Source organism: Eschrichtius robustus, chromosome 1 (genome assembly GCF_028021215.1).
Source record: "Eschrichtius robustus isolate mEscRob2 chromosome 1, mEscRob2.pri, whole genome shotgun sequence".
Classification (NCBI taxonomy): Eukaryota; Metazoa; Chordata; class Mammalia; order Artiodactyla; family Eschrichtiidae; genus Eschrichtius; species Eschrichtius robustus.
This window is the reverse complement of record NC_090824.1, coordinates 38,441,844-38,462,582: the sequence shown is the minus strand read 5'-3', so window position 1 is coordinate 38,462,582 and position 20,739 is coordinate 38,441,844. Positions and strand designations below refer to the sequence as shown.

At 35.5% G+C, this 20,739-nt stretch overlaps 1 protein-coding gene across 1 annotated transcript in view; it reads right to left on the bottom strand.

Annotated features, from left to right (window-relative positions):
• The window catches only part of KCNH5 (potassium voltage-gated channel subfamily H member 5), a 328,693-nt gene that overhangs the window by 278,721 nt on the left and 29,233 nt on the right, over positions 1 to 20,739 (bottom strand). The window contains exons 3-4 of the mRNA XM_068523893.1: positions 10,994 to 11,100; positions 6,543 to 6,671 (exon numbers count right to left, since the gene is read on the bottom strand). Coding sequence (XP_068379994.1) covers positions 6,543 to 6,671; positions 10,994 to 11,100 — 236 coding nt within the window. The remainder of the gene's footprint in view (positions 1 to 6,542; positions 6,672 to 10,993; positions 11,101 to 20,739) is intronic.

The following is a 20,739-nucleotide window of genomic DNA, read 5'->3' as shown; positions in this document are numbered from 1 at the left end:
TAATCTGAACAACAGTTCTAAGACCTCAATACCAGGAACAAAAGATAACAAAAACACTTTTGCCTCTGAATTATTATCAGTAAATTCCATTGATTCAAAACAGTACAAAAGCACAAGTTGAGAGTGGTCTCAACTTGTGCTTCATCTTTGTAGGGAAAAAGGAGAGCAGGGGATTAGGGTGGCCAAACCCCAGCAATATGTTTCCGCTGGAAAGGATGAGGCAGCATCGTGTAATAGAGAGAACATCAGATTGGAAATCGTCAGACTGTGAGCGTCAGGATCTTCAACAGTAAAATGGAGATAATAATACTAATTTTCAGAATTATAGGAATGAGCAAAAAAAGAATACAAAGCTCCTGACACATATTAACTACTCCATCAAAGCTGGTTTTCTTCCCCTTCAATAGTTTCTGCTACCATCCATCATGGTATAAGTCAAAGATATTGTTGACATCACTCAGCGCCATTCACTTTAAAGGGAAAAATTAATCTAGAATGAAGTTTTGGTGATCATAGGATTCACTATAAGAGCTGCGCTCAAATTAGTTGTCTGCCATCATGCTATAGTTACTATCCGAGATACAATTTAGAAATAAAATTCACAGTTAGCCAGTTTAGTCAAGCCTTTCACCCATATGTCTGAGTTTCTTGGTAAAAATACCAATATAAGTAGAAGGAGATTTTGTCGAATCTTCAAAGGATGTGGGCCTTTGCTCCAACCACTGGCCCCTTTTCACATTAAGAAGGTAAAATGCCCTTGTTCTGGGATGAAAAATTTTATATCCTGGCTTTCCAATGCGTGAATTCCCTTGTTTGTTCTGCATCCTAAAACACTATTTCCTATGTCCTAGGCCAAGCCTTTATTACCTAAGTATTGCTTCAAAATTTTGCAAACACCCTCAACCTACTCCCTTGCAAGCATCCTTGGCTCCCTGATCCCTTCTCCTTGATCCTTGAGCTCCCTGATTCTTTTCTTCTTGCTCACCTGACCAAATCCCAACTCTGGTTAAATCCAGCTCACCTACTTCAGCATCTATATACCTGTGACTAAACACGGGTGGAGTAAACACATAATCATGCTCATAGATACTAATGAAATGTATAACCACTAGCCTCACATGGACCTTAGTGCTGCACAGCAAACCTGCTGAATTTAACCTTGGCCACTCACTGCTCCACTCTCTACACAACCGTTTCATGCCTCCTCCTCACCTCCTCACCATCCTTACTCTCAGTTGATAACTGTGTTTCCTCTTTTACTGAGAAAATAAGAGCAATCAGAACAAAGCTTCCACTATATATTTATTTGTTTGTCATGCCTCCCCCTCCCCCCATTAGTATGTGACAGAAGGAACTTTGTATCTCCAGGACCTAGAACAGTCTCTGCACCATAATGTTTGCTCAATCAGCATTTTTGTTTGGGAAAAACAAAAAATAGGTAAAATAAACAAAAAGAATAAATACTCCTAGAAGAGTCATGAGAAGGCTCATGTTAAGTAACTCTGTTGCCCAAGGCTGAATCAAAAGTAAGATAACTGTGTCCAAGTTCAATGCCCTAGACTCAAATCATTTTGATATTATAGTATTATCATGAAATCTCATCTGCTCTTTCCCAAAAGTTCCATGGTCCCCTTGGCTCAATTTAAAAAGTTGAAAGATACATTTTTGTGCCAAGTTTTCAAAACATACCTTCTGATACTGCTAGCTTCATAGGGATAGTAGGATGATTGCTTAAGGTCATAAATATTTTATTTCTCTTGAATTTTTCATATATTTACAACTCGCATGAATAATAGAAAGTATCTCATATACACCATTCATAGTTACATTGTGTAATACTTTTTCAGAAATCTGTTATGTATTTGAAAGGTGTGGAGGAGTCTCAAAATAAAAGTCTATTTAAAATAAGCTGTTCCACTACAAATTCTGGCACTGGAAAGAGATATTTTACTCTAATGCTTTTCACAATGGGGTTTGATTTTCCCTATAAATTCTAATTTACATGTCTATTGAACACATAGCTCAAAAATCAAGTGGTCTGAGTTGTCTGGAGTTTATTTGAATGGAGTTCATTTTTGTAAGAATAGGAGAAAAGGAGCTCAATGAGTGGATGTGAGGAGGCAGAGAAATGGAGGTAGAGGCAGATAAATGGAGTGGTACTAACTTGAGAAATAAAGGTCAGTCCTTCAGTATTAGCACCCTTTCCCCAGCCTCACTGTAAAATGCTGCCCACTTCCAGTTTCCATAAATAGACACCATCATTAACGTTCAGCAGGTCAGAACTGTGAGAAAGTACCATACTTTTCTTGGCCAACTTTATCTGTGCCATGAAATCACTTAAAGTAAATGAGAAAAAACAATAATCATCAAATATAAATGTAAATAAAAGTGTAAATATTTTTGAGGGAAAAGTCTATGACATAAAAGCTTTTCACTCAGTCTATCATTCATGTGTGAAGGCAAGAGAAATTCATTTGAAGAATATGTTAGGTCACAAGTCATATGCCGATCATTTATATTTTATTTTAAAATATAGCCATTTAGCAAAATTTACAAACAACTCATGTAGCTCAATATCAAAAAACGAAACAACCCGATCAAACAACAGGCAGAAGACCTAAATAAACATTTCTCCAAAGACATACAGATGGCCAAGAGGCACATGGAAAGATGCTCAACATCGTTAATTATTAAAGAAATGCAAATCAAAACCACAATGAGATATCACCTCATACCACTCAGAATGGCCATCATCAAAAAGTCTACAAGGGAACCCTCCTACACTGTTGGTGGGAATGTAAATTGGTACAGCCACTGTGGAGAACAGTATGGAGGTTCCTTAAAAACTAAAAATAGAGCTACACTATGACCCAGCAATCCCACTCCTAGGCATATATCCAGAGAAAACCATAATTCAAAAAGATCCATGCACCCCGATGTTCATTACAACACTGTTTACAATAGCCAGGACATGGAAACAATGTAAATGTCCATAGACAGAGGAATGGATAAAGAAGATCTGGTATATATATACAATAGAATATTACTCAGCCATAAAAAAGAATGAAATAGTGCCATTTGCAGAGACGTGGATGGACCTAGAGATTGTCATACAGAGTGAAGTAAGTCAGAAAGAGAAACAAATATCAAATAATATCACTTATATGTGGATTCTAGTAAAATGGTACAGATGAACTTATCAGCAAAGCAGAAATAGAGTCACAGATGTAAAGAACAAACTTATGGTTACCAAGGGGGGAAGAGGGTTGGGACGAACTGGGAGATTGGGATTGACATATATATAAACTACAAATAATAAATGCTGGAGAGCAATCCCACTCCTGGGCATACATCCAGAGAAAAACGTGATTTGAAAGGTTACGTGCACCTCGGTGTTCACTGCAGTACTGTTTACAATAGCCAAGACATGGAAGCAACCTAAATGTCCATCAACAGATGAATGGATATAGAAGATGTGATACACATATACAATGGAATATTACTCAGCCATTAAAAAGAATGAAATAATGTCATTTGCAGCAACATGGATGGACCTGGAGATTACCATTCTAAGTGAGGTAAGTCAGAGAGAGAAAGACAAATATTATATGATATTGCTTATATGCAGAATCTAAAAAAAAAAATGATACAAACGAACTTATTTACAAAACAGAAACAGACTCACAGACTTAGAGAATGAACTTATGGTTACCAGGGGGGAAGGGTGGGGAGGAGGGACAGATTGGGAATTTGGGATTGACATGTACACACTGATATATTTAAAATAGATAACCAGCAAGGATCTACTGTATAGCACAGGAAACTCTGCTCAATACTCTGTAAAAACCTAAATAGGAAAATAATTTTAAAAAGAATAGATACATGTATATGTGTGTAACTGAGTCACTTTGCTGTACACCTGAAACTAACACAACATTGTTAATCAACTCTACTCCAATATAAAATAAAAATTTTAAAAAAATATATAGCACTTTAAGATACAGTCAGCTATTAGCTGCAGGTTTTCCAAAGATGTTTCTTATCAAGTTGAGGAAGTTCCCCTCTATTCCTACTTTGCTGAGAGTTTTATCATGAACAGGAGTTGGGTACTGTGAAATATTTTTTCTATGCCAACTGATATGATCAAATGAATTTTCTTCTTTACCCTGCTTTTGGTACAATGAATTAGAGTGATTGTTTTTTGAATTTTGAACCAGCTTTGCATATGTGGAAGAAATCCCACTTGGTCATTATGTGTAATTCTTCTAATATGTCATTGCAATCTACTTTTGTTGAGGGTTTTTACATCTACATTCATGAGAAATGTTGGTTTGTAATGTCTTCCTGGTTTTGGTATGATGGTACAGCTGGCCTCATAGAATGAGTTAGGAGAGTTCTCTGTACTACTATTTTCTGGAAGAGACTGTGAATTCACCAGTGAAACCATCTGCACTTCTTATTTTGGAAGTTTATTAATTATTAACTTATTTAATAGATATAGGACAATTCAGGTTACCTATTTCTCCTAGTGTGTGTTCTGGTAGTTTGTGTCTTTCAAGGAATTGGCCCACTTTAACTAAGTTATCAATTCAGTGGCTATCAAGTAGTTCAAAGTATTTCTTTACATGCTTTTATGCCCACAAAATATGTTGTAATGGCCCTTCTTTAATTCTTTGTATTGGTAATTTGTGTCTTCTCCATTTTTCTTGGTTAGGCCTGGCTAGAGGTTTGTTAACTTTAATATTCTTTTCTAAGAGTCAGCTTTGAGTTACAGTGATTCTCTCGAATGTTTTTTCTGTTTTCTATTTCATTGATTTCTATTCTAAAGTTTATTACTTCTTGTCTTCAGCTTGCTTTGGCTTAAATTGCTCTTCTTTGTCTAGTTTCCTAAGGTGGAAGCTTAGGTTATTAATTTTATAACTTTCTTCATTCAAATATATGTGTTTAATGACATACATTTTCCTCTAAGCACTGCTTTTGCTGCATCTCAGAAATTTGATATGTTGTATTTTAATTTTCATTTAGCTCAAAATATTTTTCTAATTTATCTTAAGGCTTCTTCTTTAACCCATGGGCTATTTAGAAATGTGTTAATTTCCAAATATTTGGGGGTTTTCTAGTTGTCTTTCTCTCATTGATTTCTAGTTTAACTCCACTGTGATCTAAGAACATACCTTGCAAGATTTCTATCCTTTTAAATTTGTCAAAGTATGTTTTATGGCCAGAATATGATCTATCTAGTGAATGTTCCATGTAAGTTTGAGAAGAATATGTATTCTACTGCTATTGGATGGAGCACCTTGAATTTTAAAACAAAGGAGCATGAAACCTAAACACTATTAAAAGACTGTTCTATTTAAAAATAGTATTTAAATTTATCCTAAACTTCCTAGACAGTGGCTCTATGAGTAAAGGCAGAGAAACAGGTAGTACATGTCAAAAAGTGAATATTCAATCTTCCAGGAGATGATTTAACACACACATTTTCAGAAATAGTCACAAATGCATTTCTCTCATACTTTAAATGCTCTGCACGTCATAAAATTTTCCTCTTGCAATTTGTTGCCAACCAGAAACTAAGCATATGTATATACACACACACACTTATATAATATACATATGAATTCATATGCAGGGAATAAACCTAATGCAATTTTTCTATGATTATGATTGCAGTTGAAAAGATTAAAACTTCTGTGCCAGTTTTTTTAAAGAGGTAAGAAAAGGCAATGTTTGCTAAATGTAAAGAAAACATTCCATTTTTAGTCTCCTAAGATATTATTAAAAATAACGCGTCATAAAATCTTCTGAGGGTATTTGAAATTCTGCATTTATATGACACCAGTTTCTAATTTAAACATAATTGGAGAGAATAAAATGAGAGTAAATTACATATAAAAGGGGGTAAAAGCACATGCCACTGACTAATGTTTTCTATAGCAGTCTCTCTGAATATTATAGTCAATAAGACTCCAATCAGAATGTTTGCATTTTGCCAGCCGCTTTCTGGATGACAAAATTGTTCTTTACGTAATTAAACAACATCTACCCAAGAGAATCTACAACAACCAAATAAATAAAGGGAGAAAAGTAACCTGGAAAAGTCAACTAATCAAGCTCTAATCAATGTAACAAAATTCAATCAACTAATCAACTGTGTTCTAATAGGACGTCACCCAAACAATCCCACAAGCTTTGTCTCTAAAGCTCAGTATGATAGAAGGTGTTGAAACTCCCATTATATTGATTCAAAATTAATAATGCTCTATGAAATCTCTTCCTTATTTCTCATCTCAATTCCTCTTATAATTTAACTTATAATTTAAGTTAACCAATGAATATTTCAATGTTCTACTTCCATTCAAACAATATGATTGAATAAAACTGATTCTGGACAATTACTAGAATGAATAAAGCAAAAGAATGGCTACATAGTAAAATTTTGTTTTCAAGTTCAACCAATGGATGCTGTTAAAATAATAATAATAATATATTTAAATGACAGGCTAATCCTTAAGGAGGGTAATTCCTTTGAAAATTACCTTTTGTTGAATCATCCTCTATTGGCTGTTTGAACAACGTAATGTCCTTGAAAGTGCATAGGAACAAAACCACCTTTTCATGTTCATTTCTTATTGGTGCAATTTGCATATAAAACCAAACAGGGGTTCCTGTAAAAGACAGAAAGGACAACAGAGCGTGACATAGCCACCACGATGATATCGTCTCCTGCTTTCCTTCCTCCTTCAGCTGCCAACTGCTATGCCAGGAATCAGCACCAAAACAATAGTATTTTAATTGCTGAAAAGAATCAAAACACCTTTCATTTTATATCAACTACCAGTTGCTCAAAAATTAATGAACATATTTTTCAACCCAAAGTATCATAATTTGAAAGTAAAGCATGGGGTGTCATTTCACAATGCAGTGGAATAAAGGCAGTCTTGCTATTTAAGCAATGCCAGCATCACCTTTAGATCTGGGTCCCTGCACCACTGCTGCTCTCACCACCTCCGTTCCATAGTCTCACCAAGTGTGAGCATTCCTCCTTGTCACTTTGAGAAGTGTTTCCAGTCGACTTCAACATCAATACCTGATGCTCTGATAAGTATTCCTCTTTGAGAAACTTTTGAAATGTTGCTTCTATCTCAAGACTCTCTCATCAGTCAGATAGACTTATAACTCTGTGGCTCTCACCACATCCCCACATCAGAGAGATACGATGTCAGCAACACTAGAAGCCGGATGTACACAGAGCTATACCTGAAGCCTTTAAGGCAGTGTTAAAGAAAAAAAAAAATGTCCCCAGGCCTTGAAAGTCTCAGGCATCTTCATGAGACACTGCTTCCAACCTCACTCGCTCAGAGCATGAGGCTGGTCTCTGTCACCATGTTCTTCAAACAGTGGCTCCTACCGACTCCGGAGGACACAGAGTTTCAAAGCATTCAAGGCTTAGGATTTGGACAAATTAGAAACTGGCAATGGGTCAAATAATAAATATCTGAAGACACAAGAAATGTCTTCAAAGGAGTAATTACCCATTAAATGATAAAACCCTGAGGGAATGTTCCATCAGAATCAAAAAGACACATTTTCCATTATAGTCTTTCCAAGCCACAGGCAGTAAAGCCTCTCCAAATATTCATTCTTAAAGACATAAAGTCTTTTGTCCGTTTGGGATTTGGGGAGTGAAATGTGCAGCTGTTAATAATCTCTAGGTGAGAGTTGATAGCCTGTTAGTGACTTCCAATGAAAACCAATAAGAAGCACCTCCACACCTGTGGCCAAAAATTGTCAGGTAACGATATCACCACAAAGGGGAATTTGCCATTTACCCAAGAATGGGTGGCTTAACTACTGGGTGCTAGAAGTCAGGGAATTCGAGAGAGGAGATTTCTATAAATATTCAGTTCTGACAACCAGGTCCTTTGCAACCCCAGGGGGCCTACAGAAGTACATGGCCTTTTCCAAAATGATTACAGGATGAGACAGGGACCTCAAAACCAATCATACCATCTCCCAGAAAGGCTTGTTCTTTGTTTTCTGCTTCGTATTTTACACAGTGTGTCCAGGAACTGTGAGTGATGTACACAGTTTGACAAATCACCAGGCCCAGACGCTAGCAGATACATGGCCTATGGCTGTTCCAACACAGTGAGCTTGAGGCAGCAGGGTTATAAACAGAGAGAAAGGGGCATTAAAAATAAGTCATTTTGCAAGGTCTGCTAGAAATCTGAACAGAAAGAGTTGATGTTACAGTTCATACCTTCCTATGAAAACAGCAACTTTTCAAATTTTGGCATTGAGTCAGAGCTGTTTTTAAAATTGTTTTCAGATATCACGGTATACTATTTTCAGGTTTAGTCACAGGCTCAGACTTCTCCAAGTAGGCTGAGTTTTTGCTGAGTGGCTGGTGAAATATCCATATTCTGGATTTGGGGTTCAAGGAGACAGGAAGTCTGGGAGGGTTAGGTAGAGAGGCCTGTAGCTGCTGGAAACTCGAGGCAGTGCCCTGGCATTGATTATTTGGAGTTGCCCTAGCTATCACAGTTCTGCCTTTGTGTAAACAGAAAGATCCATTTTCAGTCATCATCCCAGAGCCACTGCTTCTTTCTCAACAGTAGAAGCAGCCCACTGTTAATCAGAGCAATGGACCTAAAGAATAGAGGCTGCAAACTGAAATGTCAATCGTGACACATATTAAATCAGATACCTCAATCTCCCTGTCTGCAAATGGTGTTTAGCTAATTATTTAATGGAAGTGTCGGGAGGACTTGGCATTCAGGCATTCCCAAAACAGTTCTCTACAGGCATGTGAATTTTTCTAACATTAAAAAATGTCATAAGAACACACTTTTTTCAGTTGTTGTTCAAAAGCCTTTAGCTATTTACAAGATTTTTTAAAGCTGCTTTTAAGTATAGTAGAACTGCCTTATAATGCATGGATAATATCTATTCTTCATATTAAAGAAAAAAAACTCAATGCAGATACTTTCCAGAAGAGACAGGAGTTTTAATCTATAGTGCTATGGGCCATAACTCCTACTGGCTCTAAACAGACAGCTACATGTGTATAGATAGTGTATAGATCTGAAAAGAACCAGACAGGCCTGAACAAAGGCCAGACAATTATTACAAGCTATTAAAATAAAGCAAACTATCCAAACCATCTTGGAAGGAAACTTTTGGGAATGAAATATTAAAGCTATTGTTAACATGACTTAAAGGATCTAAACAAAACAAAATTTCCACAAAGGTATTTTTGAGAAAATCAGAAACTATGGACTTGGCTTTGAAGCTTTAAAATCAGAAAAAGATTCATTTATTCTGTTTAAATCCCAGGGTGAAATGACTCTAGTAATATGGAATATTCTTAAATTATTTGCTAAACTCGAGGTACATACTGAAGTCATTCAAGGGATAACAACCCTATATGAAAATGACAGGGGGCATTCCCTGGTGGTCCAGTGGTTAGGACTCTGCACTTCCAAGGCAGGGGGCACAGGTTTGATCCCTGGTTGGGGAACTAAGATCCCACAAGACTTGTGGCACAGCGAAAAAAAAAAAAAAATGAAAGGGAGTTTTGGCATATGGGTCTACTACAGCTTATCAGTAAGTATTTGGACCTAGTGAAAAAAAAAACAGAAAGCACCTAGAGACTGGCTTTTTCTCTTGTAGAAGGCAGAGCTGATCATTCAGAATGGATTGTTTTCTAGTTGGTAAGCCAACAGACATTTGGCTATGATGTCAAAGAGAAATACATTTTCAGCCTTGATTCTAAAATGAAAGATAAGATGATAGGACGTTCCTTAAATAAAACCACTGAAGACCAGTGCTCCCATAACCAGGTGCTACTGGTAGTGGGAACTTCACTACTACTGTGAAGCAATGCCTATGGTTGTTGTTATCCCTATGATGGTCTATTAATAAAAAGAGAAACCTAAATTCAATTCTAAATATTCCATAGAGAACAAATGTTTAAGGTAGAATGGAGAGGATAAATTATGCTCCGCAAAACCCAACCAGCACTAAACACAGTACAAGCACTTCCTGTTGAAGTTAGAATGTTTCCTGAACTGGGAAAGAATTTAGTAACCATCAATTTCTAAAAAGATAATAATTGGCTTTGCTATCATTTAACATTAACACTAAATAAGTTGACTCATCTTATGCAGTGACTGTTCTTTTAAAAAAAAACAACACTCTGTTTGGAAATGCAGCAAAAAAGAAATAAAGTAAGTGACTATTCAAAGAAAACAAATTAGAAAGGAGACTTGGTTGATGAGTGTACTAGTTGGTTTTTTGTTTGGTTGTTTTTTTCCTCCAAACTCCAATAGAGAGTCTCATCAGACTCTCCCATAATTACCTAAGACCCATATCATGAGGTCTTATGTGATTATATAACAGACAATTGACCACTCACAAATCCCATCATGGAGAAGAGCAAAAAACAATCAACACAAAGTTACCAGATGTGAATGGCCCATCCTGAAAGTAATGACTACTTCCACTCACCTTCCACACAAAACAGCAAATGGCCTGAATCTAGCAAACGGCCATACTGGTAAAGATTCACCTCAGGTAGATACCATATACTCACGTCATCTACATATGTGTAGAAAGGTAATCACACATACCCATTGACACCAATCAACTTTCCCTTTAACTGTAAGAAGAAATGATGAATTTCTCTGTCATTTTTAGTTGCTGTCACAACTATAGGATCTTTACCATGAGTATTAATCACAGAACATTTTGCCACCTGACACAAAAAAAATCACATTCGAAATGCATTATATTTTTCTTTCAGTCCTCAAAAGGTTGCTTTTCATAAGTGTTATTTATTAATTTTGCTATCTAATTTTTACAAGTACCTCCTGCCAAGAGAAGCAATAAGTTTTATATTCTCTCTACACTATAGCTTAACTACCACTTACCAAGACATAATATTAATAAAGAGTTGACACACCTTATTGGTAATATAGATACCTACTGTTTTTCTTGTACAAAAGAACTTCAAAGCAGTTTGACTCGTAGTTGTCAAAAGTCTGCCTGACTTTCTCAATGGTTTTCTTGTCAGTCAATTCTCCATACATAAAACTGGAAAAAACACCAAAAATCCATTTCAGCTTTGTGTTCCTTTTCAAATGCTACATAAAATCATATATTTGTCTTTTTTTAATTATTTGGATTTAGTTACAAAATATAATGTTGCTCCCACAAAATGAACTAAAATATTTAAACCATTTTTAACCATGACTGCTAAACTTCCTGCTAAAATCTAGCTTTAGAAGTTACTTTGAACATACAGAGAGAGAGAGAAAGAGAGAGAGAAGCAGTCTTTACTTTACACAAATCCAATATGCAGCAATTTTAGTTACTATGCTTTAGTTAAATAATACCAGTTTCCCAACAACACAGTTCAAAGTTTGGTTTTCATAGTATATTAACTGTGAATGATAGCATAAAGTATAAACTTTGCTGCTAGCTCATCAGTCTACAAGTCACTAGTAAATAGCAAGTACACATTACAATCAGTGACAAATCACACCACTTCTTTTAAAGCCTGTCAGTATTACTGTGCATCTACTACTACTCAGTTCATGCACAGACAGCAAAGTGTGTAGCTGTGTTGTCTCCTTGTCTCTCAGTGGTAAACTAATGTGACATTTTACAAAAATGGATAAACAAAAGCAGGAATTCACCATCAAAGATTAAAGTCTACCAAAGAAATGTAAAGTGATAATGCTGGAAGTGAAATTCAAATTAAACATAAATGAAGTTATTTCTTCTATAAGAAGAGTGGGAATGTTGACACTGCTCTCATTTGAGAGGCTCTAGATATGCAGGCAGAGGAACCTAGTGAGGACAAACTTATCAACATAAATCAGGAAAGGGACTGTTATAAGAAAGACCAAGGTTTCCCAGAGGAAGTCATGCCAGTAAAAAAATCTTCACATTAAAGGAGCCCTAGGAGGTAATTCACAATACTGAAAGTGGAAGGATAAAAGAGTTGAAGTGGATTCAAACTTAAAAGGAGTATGACTGTTTGCTAAGAGATTAAAAAAAAAAATGCTCTCTTCATATCATAAAATATATTATGAGAATGTAATTGTTCAAATGACTTGTGATAGCTTTTTACAAAGAAATGAAACACTTTCATCTCAATGTTTCTAATGTTATAGATCACTAAAAATATACAAAATAAATATTAGTTTGACTATTATTTTCATTTCCCTGCATTTATAACCAACAGTAAGAGATTTTTTAATGCTTTGACAAACACTGTTAAAGGTCACAGAACAATCATAATTTTTCAATTGAGTATTAATATCCTATTACATGGTTTCAGCTTGCATGGTCTTTTTTACACTCCCATACTACAATGAAATGTGAAGACTCCGTATTACACATATACTGCATTGGCGTTCTCACTATTTATGAGGATTTTTCTGAAATATGTACAAGTAGAGCCAATGGAGGGAAAATAAAGAAGAGAAATTGAAGGAGACATATGCTATTACTACGGCACATACAAAACATAGATTAAAGAGTGAATTTCCACATACCACAAACATTTCCTAACATTTTAAATTATCTATTTTTTCTAAGAGAAACTCACCAATAGTCTGAGAATTTACAAAACAGAACTCAGTCAAGCACTACAAGCCTATAAAACCCTATTCCTGGTGCTTTCCCAATCATCAGTTGTGCATCTGGTTTCAGAAACCTAGTTCTACTAGTTGCTATAATTGTCCAGACCATTTCTTCCACCAGGAAAAAATATGTGGCACTTGACTAAGTTTTTGAAGGCTCAAGTATATCTTTGTTATTGCTTTTCTTCGAGTTTTCAATAAATTAGCTTATTAGCCAGAGGTAAATCCAAGTGTGGCGGGGCCTGAAGCTTATACAATTTTAGGGGCCCTTTTTAAGGAAAGGAATACAAAATTATAAAAACAAAATTAGGTACAGAGGCTTGAAAGACATGCACTCAAGTAAAGGCCCCTGAAGGTTAAGATTCTTTATCCTCATGGGAAATCTGTTCCTGAATGTCTCAATCTAGAAAGTTTACAACATGAAAAGCATAGTTTGTTAGCAAGAGCCAGCAAAACTAGCAGGATTCAACCATGAAACCATATCACAACTAAAAATTACAGAGTAACCTGCTGTATTACAAAATAAATAAAATAAAAATAAATAAAATAAAATTCAAAAATTCAAAAAAAAAATTACAGAGTAATGACCCATCTTATGGTAACACTAACCTAAGCAACTAGAATTCTAAAAACTAAGAAAGTAGATGAGGCCAACCAAAGGTTATCCAATCTGTGGCCTGCATTTTCAATACAATACTTTTCTCTTTTATAAAAAAGGAATTTTTAATTGTCATTATAATAGTAAAATAAGCAAGAGAATATCAGAATAGGATGACAGAATCTAACTCCATAATCCTATAGCCAGACTAACACATGAAGCTTCAGAGGGCATTGAAAAGCCACTGTTCTTGTCAAAGCCTGAGTTTCAGCTCATGCGAGTTTTATGAAAATCTCCTGAGGGCATTATAATTAAATTAGAATTCCTCAGTTAAAGTGCACAAAGTCACCCTCCTTTCCTCCCCACAAATAAAACACTATTTAATACTGTTAATATTTTTTACAGACAAGTAAACTTTTTTATTGACTGTTATTTTTAACCTAAAGACACTAATAAAGAGAAAACATTAAAAATTCAAAAAATAATAATAATAAGGGTAATTAAACTAAATAAATGTTGGTGGTCTTAAAGAAAAGAGAAAGTATTTACTCCTATTACTAAATGTCAGAGTCTATAGTTCAGTAAACCAAAGCACAATATTCATAATTGGCCAACAGAAAAACATAAAAAAGAAATCATCTATAATATAACAAGCAACTAGGATAAAAATGGTGAAAAATTAACTCGAATAGGATTTAAAATGTTACAACTCAAATTTAAAAAAAAGAAACTGTCTTAGAAATTGATGTAATAATACCACTTAAGAAGAAATACAACACAAGTCTGATTCAGCTAAAATGCTGAAGAGAAGGTGAAAACACGCAATTTCTCAAATAAACTCTGAAAAATTCTATAACCCATTCTTTAGCCCTCCCAATGCTAAAATAGACTGTCCTAAGAAAATAGGATCATTTTAAGAAAAAAATCCCAGCTTATTATACTCTGAATAATTTTTCAAAAATAGGCTTTTATTTCTCACGCAGTTTCACTCATATTTTTATTTTAAGTTTTAAAACTACGTATTTCCAGAGACAGAACACATATTTGAAGTGGTAAAATGCAGCAGTTACATAACAAAAGATATTTCAAAATGACCTGAAAGAATGTCTGAAATGTATTATCCAACCTTCCGAAGCAAGTGTTCTGGAGATTAATTCAAACTTTGCAAGTGTTTCCACCCAAAGTTGTCCAAACCAAAATGACTAAATCAATGCTTCTGCATATTTTATGTGTATGGCACATTTGCTTACTTGCTTGGCATTTTTTACGTGTAAATGTTGAATTTCTTTACCGAGGTTTCCTGCAGCCTGATTGCAGATGGCTGAAGCTCAATACAGTCTTTGAATGGTTAATGGGATTTGAAGGAAACCAAGATTAGGAAATGATAATCATCAGACTTTAGAAACGATATATCTATATAATAATCTTATACACTTTTTATGTCTCTTATTGAATATCCTCCAGGAATATATAATGGGAATACTAAAGAATTACAGAACTTCCAATTACTCTCTTAGATAGCCAAGCTCCCCTTCAGTAATAATAAATGACTTCTACAACTGCACTGTTATCTTATTGGAAAGAAAATAAAATTAGATGCACAGAAGCAATCTATCCCTGCTATAATATGGAGCAGCCACAATATAACAGAGGACCACTGCACTTAGAGGACCACTTACAATCTGTAAGGTTCATGGCCAAGTTCTCTTCTCTGACTCTTTGTTCCCTCATCAGTAAAATGATGGTAATGTTAATATAACTCAGAGGGTGAGGATTAAAAGGATAATGCACATGAAGTTGCAAATTATAATGTGCTGTACAATGACTGAATTATTACTGGAATGCTTCTTATGGGTGGGGTTAGAAAGCCCCTCCAGCCCAACCCTACTCCTTTGCTCCTCTACAATTCTAGGGCCAGGGTTGGGCCATGCCTGCTAATGGGCAGGGTCCCTGTGTCTTAAAGGGATACACACATCATTTTGTGTGTCTCCTTCCTTTTTGAACCCATGACATTGAGGCATAAATTCACCCAGGGCCTGCTGCTGGATTATCTGGCCACTTACCTTGCCACACAACTAACTTGTGGGAAGATTTGATCTTGGGAGTAAGGGAGATTTCCTGAGGCCTGGCTTGGGCCATATCCAGCTTGCCTGAGCATTTGGCAGTATATCTTTCCTGTATATCCTACCCTAGGAAACTTCTAGGACTAGTTGGCTTTGGTTTATAGCAAGATTTACTTATTTTTGGATCCCTTGTTTTGCCATCAAAATCTCACAAACCAGCCTCATTATAATACCTGACAGTAAGTATGGCTATAATGCTGACAGACTTCCAAAGGAGAAAGGAATCTTACAAAGTGAAAAAATATATAATCTAATCGTGAGTGCTGCCAATCTATCTTAATCTGCTAATGGTCAACAATGTTCCTGGACTAATAAGCACACAAACATTCAGTCACCATGAGTAAAGGATAATATTATGTACAGGCTGTAGTTCATAGCCTAGCAAGTGCTTCCTCACAGAAGCCACACAGATTGACTTAATAATATGTGGTCTCCAGCTGAGATTCAGCCACAAAAGTAAAATCATCACAAAAGTTAATGGGAGGATGGGCTGAAACCTATAGTCAAAGGATGAGAAAATAAGAAGCCTAAGAGAAAGTGAGGAGAAGGATTTAGAAACAAACAAGAACAGCTTTCAAAATCTGAAAGAAGTAATTTTATAATAAATCAAAGCATTACATACTTTATACAGTGGATCATAATCAAAGGGCTTCACAACCCATTAATTTATGTGAGCTTAAAAGGATTTAGATAGAGTCATAAATGGTAGCTCCATGACACGTAATTAAAGGAAACGAGGAATAGAACTAGACATTTCTAACCTTTGCAGTGTGACATCACTGAGGCACCTCTGCCTTTCAACACTTTCGCTAATCGTGAAGCAGAGCCCTCAGCCAAATGGAACCAGACTGACTGACGTCCATCATGTGTAATGTTCTCTTGTTGACTGAGGTAACCCTGTGTTAATAAAACTACCTGTGAAAATACATCCAATAAAGTGTCTCTTAATATCTCTGCTTCATCGTCTAATTTGATAGCTTGGTTAAGAATTATTAATGGGCCTTCCAAAAAAAAAAAAAATGTATTTGAAAGCATCTATCTACTCCAATCTTCCCTACCTATCTGATTGCTCTTCTCACCCCTTTATCTTAAAAAACAAAAATAAATAAATGAAAAATAAATTTAAAAAGAAGCAGAACAGGTTTTTAAAAGGTTCAGGTTAATCAAAGGCAAAATGCTGAAGTGGTTTCTACCTGACCTATGACAGTATGTCTCGACTGTCAGGGCTTTCTAAGGGTCCTGAGATAAGATCAGATGTTTTTAAATGCCATTCCCCCAAAACTTACATACAATCTCCTACAAACACGCAATACATTTTGTGTCCCTCAGTAAAGAGCAACAGTCCAAAAGCTTGGAAATGAAATTATTGGACAATAAAATGAACATTTGAACTTCCTAGGAATCCAGAAATTTCATTAAAATATTTTTTGAAATTTTAGCTAAAATAAAAATGAGACAGTACATGGCACACATCAGATTTTTTTTTTAGTAGAAATTTAGCTACTCTTATAAAATGCAAGGACATAGGAAAACCCTCCCTCATGGCTGCTGAGAGTAGAAACAGAGGGCCATTCTGGACAGCAATCTGACAGCAGTTAATTTACAAATACTGCATATATTCTACTATCCAGCAATCCTATTTCTGGGCATAGAGACAGACAACTTCTCCCATGGGAACACAGGAAGATGTGTATGAGGATGTTTACCTCCAACTTGTTGGAGTAACAAAGTGTCAGAAGTTGGAGTTCAAGACTAGTAAAGTGGATAAAGAAAATGAAGGCTGTGAGGACCCTGGAACACTATGAAACAGTCAGACATGATGAAATAGATTATGATATAGCAACATTAAAAAAAATCAAAAACATAATGGTGAGTGAAAAGAGTAAGAAACTGTATATCTTACTGCATGGTATGAATTATGTAGGCCTTAAAAACAAACACACACAAAGCAACATCATTTCAAGAATACACGTATTTATTAAACACATGGAAGATGGATTAGAAAGACATACAATGAACACACTAAAATGAATAACTATGGAAGATGAAGGGGAGTGGAATGAAGGGGAAAAGAAATGAAAGAAAAGAAGATGAAACAAAATAAAACAAATAAAATTAAATTAAAATAAAATAAATAGACTGTGCCCAGAGAGATCCAAATGATAATATTGGGACAAACTGAGGAGTGTTTAATTTGATTCTATGCACCTGGTCTAATGGGAGAAGGATTGGGAAAGACAAAGAAGGAAAAAGATAAGAAAACAGAATAAATATACAAATGTATAAATAAAGTATAATAATATATAATGTATAAATAATCTTAGCCTCTTGATATTGTAAAATTACAAATTAATATTTGTCATTTTCCATAAAACAACTCACATTTGAATATTTTAAAAATAGGACATGTAATCTTTATGCAGTTACCACTTTAATCCTATCAATTTTAATCCATCTAGTGCAAGCTGTATACAAAGATGACTCTTTTTCAGCACATAAAGTATTCATATTTTTTCCTCACAAAGTGATACTCACTGATTTGTAGTTTCTTATTCTGTTATGTTTGTCTAAAACTTGTCATTATTAAAATCAGTAAAATTCTTTGATTTGTTTACAAGGCTACCCTCAGTATCAAATTATTTATCTCCATATTCAACTGGAATTCAGTGATTCCAAAACTGTATAACATTAGCTTTAACACTGTATTTCTAAATGTGTATAAAATTTTCTTTCCTCCCTCTGTTTCCTTGTGCATCATATTCAAAGGCTTTTATAGACTTATACAGGAAGTGGAAAACAACTATATGTAAAAAAAAATTGGAATCATGATGCAGATACTGTTTTGAAATCTTTTTTGTTTGTTTATTTGGCTGGTTGGTTGATTTTTTTACTTAGTAACACATTGTTAGCTTCTTTCAGTGTCATTATTCTTCCAACATATGATGTAGGAAGTTAGGGCTTTGCCATAACATTTTTTAATAAATATACTACCAGACATTTTTATTATTTCCAGGTCTTCATTCTTCTAAAAAGTGCTTCAATGAAAGTAAAATGGGTGTAGTTTAATTTTAAAACGGAATGTAGAAGTTTGAAAGGGGCGTGCATTAAAATAAACTATGTCTTAAGAAAACCTGATAGGATTCAAACACTTGCTCATATATCAGATGCTAGTCTTCATTGCTCTGCGAGAGCATTCAATTGCTTGCAAGTTTTAGATTAGCAGAACACAATGGGCATTTTGTGCAATCAAGTAATAATCGTTTGTGTTAAGAATACTGTTATGTTTAACTAGTGATTACCAGTGAGGAGAGGGAAGAGGGGAGGGGTAAGATAAGGGTAGGGGATTAAGAGGTACAAACTATGATTTATAAATAAGCTACAAGGATATATTGTACAGCACAAGAAATATAGCCAATATTTTAAAATAACTTTAAATGGAGTACAATTTATAAAAATTTTGAATCACTGTTATACACCTGAAATTAATATAATCTTGTAAATTAACTATGTCTGAATAAAAAAAATTTTAAAGAATATTGGTATGCGTAGAGAATGGACTTGACACAGGGAGGGGGAAGGGTAAGCTGCGATGAAGTGAGAGAGTAGCATTGACATATATACACTACCAAATGTAAAATAGGTAGCTAGTGGGAAGCAGCTGCATAGCACAGCGAGATCAGCTCCGTGCTTTGTGACCATCTAGAGGGGTGGGATGGGGGGGTGGGATAGGGAGAGTGGGAGGGAGACTCAAGAGGGAGGGGATATGGGGATATATGTATACATATAGCTGATTCATTTTGTTATAGAGCAAAAACTAACACAACATTGTAAAGCAATTATACTCCACTAAACATGTTTAAATAAAAAATAAAAGAATACTGGTATTTTGAAAATACTATCTCTAACAAAAGTGAAGAAGAATTGGGGGGAGATTTGCATACTTCTTCCCACAGTGAAAAAGTGTAACATAATCCAAAGCTCTCTGCTTTCTTACCCGCCTCAAATACCATAACACTTGGGATGAAATACAGTAAATAAAAGCATGTTATACAGAAGCCTGTGAGACCTAGGTTAGGGTTTATTGCAAAACAAGCCAACCAATTCAACAATACTGACACAAAACACTGAGCTGTGTCCTGTAGTGCATACAAAAGTGAACAAGATGGAATCCTTACCTTCAAGGCATGTATAATCTGGCACTGGTGGTAGGAGGGAAAGCAATGCTTTAAGCGGAGAGAGTATACAGTTACAACATGCCAGCATTTTTTAATGAACTTTTTATAGGAAAAATTGCACATGCCAAAGAAAACAGGCTGGGGTATAGGGGCAGATACATGGGAAGCAAGAAGAGATGTGAGCGTGACTTTACAATATATCCAGATATGAAGAGCAATACATCTCAAAAATGACAACAAAAGCAATAGCGATGAAAACCCCAGGGATAAGAAAAACTAGTTTAAGGCCAAATGATGGTGCCAAATGATGAACTATAGGGAGTCACAGGAGGAAAAGTCATGAGCACCTTCAGGTAGAAGATGGCAACTTGAAACAAGCCCGGCATGATGATGATGGGAGGTCAGGAAATAGTATGGGAGCATCTATATTTCCTGGAATTCTCTATAGAACCTGTTCCACAGGTTAGATCTACCATAAAACTAACCTTTTCCTAACCTAAACCCTGCTGAGACATAAGGGAGCAGAAATGTTCAATACAAAGCTTGGCCTCCCAGAATTTAGAACACACACCTCAGTGACAGTGCTAGGCCAAGAGCTAATATCCACCCAGCAGATAAAAAGGCACAAGAGACATCAGGGCTACCAAAGAGAGTTTCTCAACGAGGGGCCACAGTTTTTCATCATTCCCACCTACCAATTTCAGGCCTGGAAGTGAAGGCTGAATATGAGAATGACTTCAGTAGAGAGAAAATGAGGCTTGCTGGGAGAGGATAAGTGAAGAAAGAGGATGTTTGAACAGATAATTTCTCAATGCTGGCTAAGCGTCGGGATCATCAGAGCTGCTGGTTAAAAGCACTGATTCCTGCCCCCACCGACCCACCTGGGGTGATTCTGATTCAATAGGTTTAAGGTGAGGTCTGAGAATCTGTGTCTTGCAAAACCTCTCTAAGTGATTCCTATGTATAGTCAGGTTTGGACTCCATATGAAATCCCTACCCTCCATGAAGATGTAGAATATATATATTTGTATATGCATATAATGTTTCGCAGCATAAATGGGTAGAAAAAAAGATAAATCACTGTTTCCCTGGGCAAATCCCTTAACCTAATTCTAACTCAGTTTTTCCTCTGAAAAATAACGAATATGGAGTAGAAAATAATTCAGACCCCTTGCAGTTCTAAAATA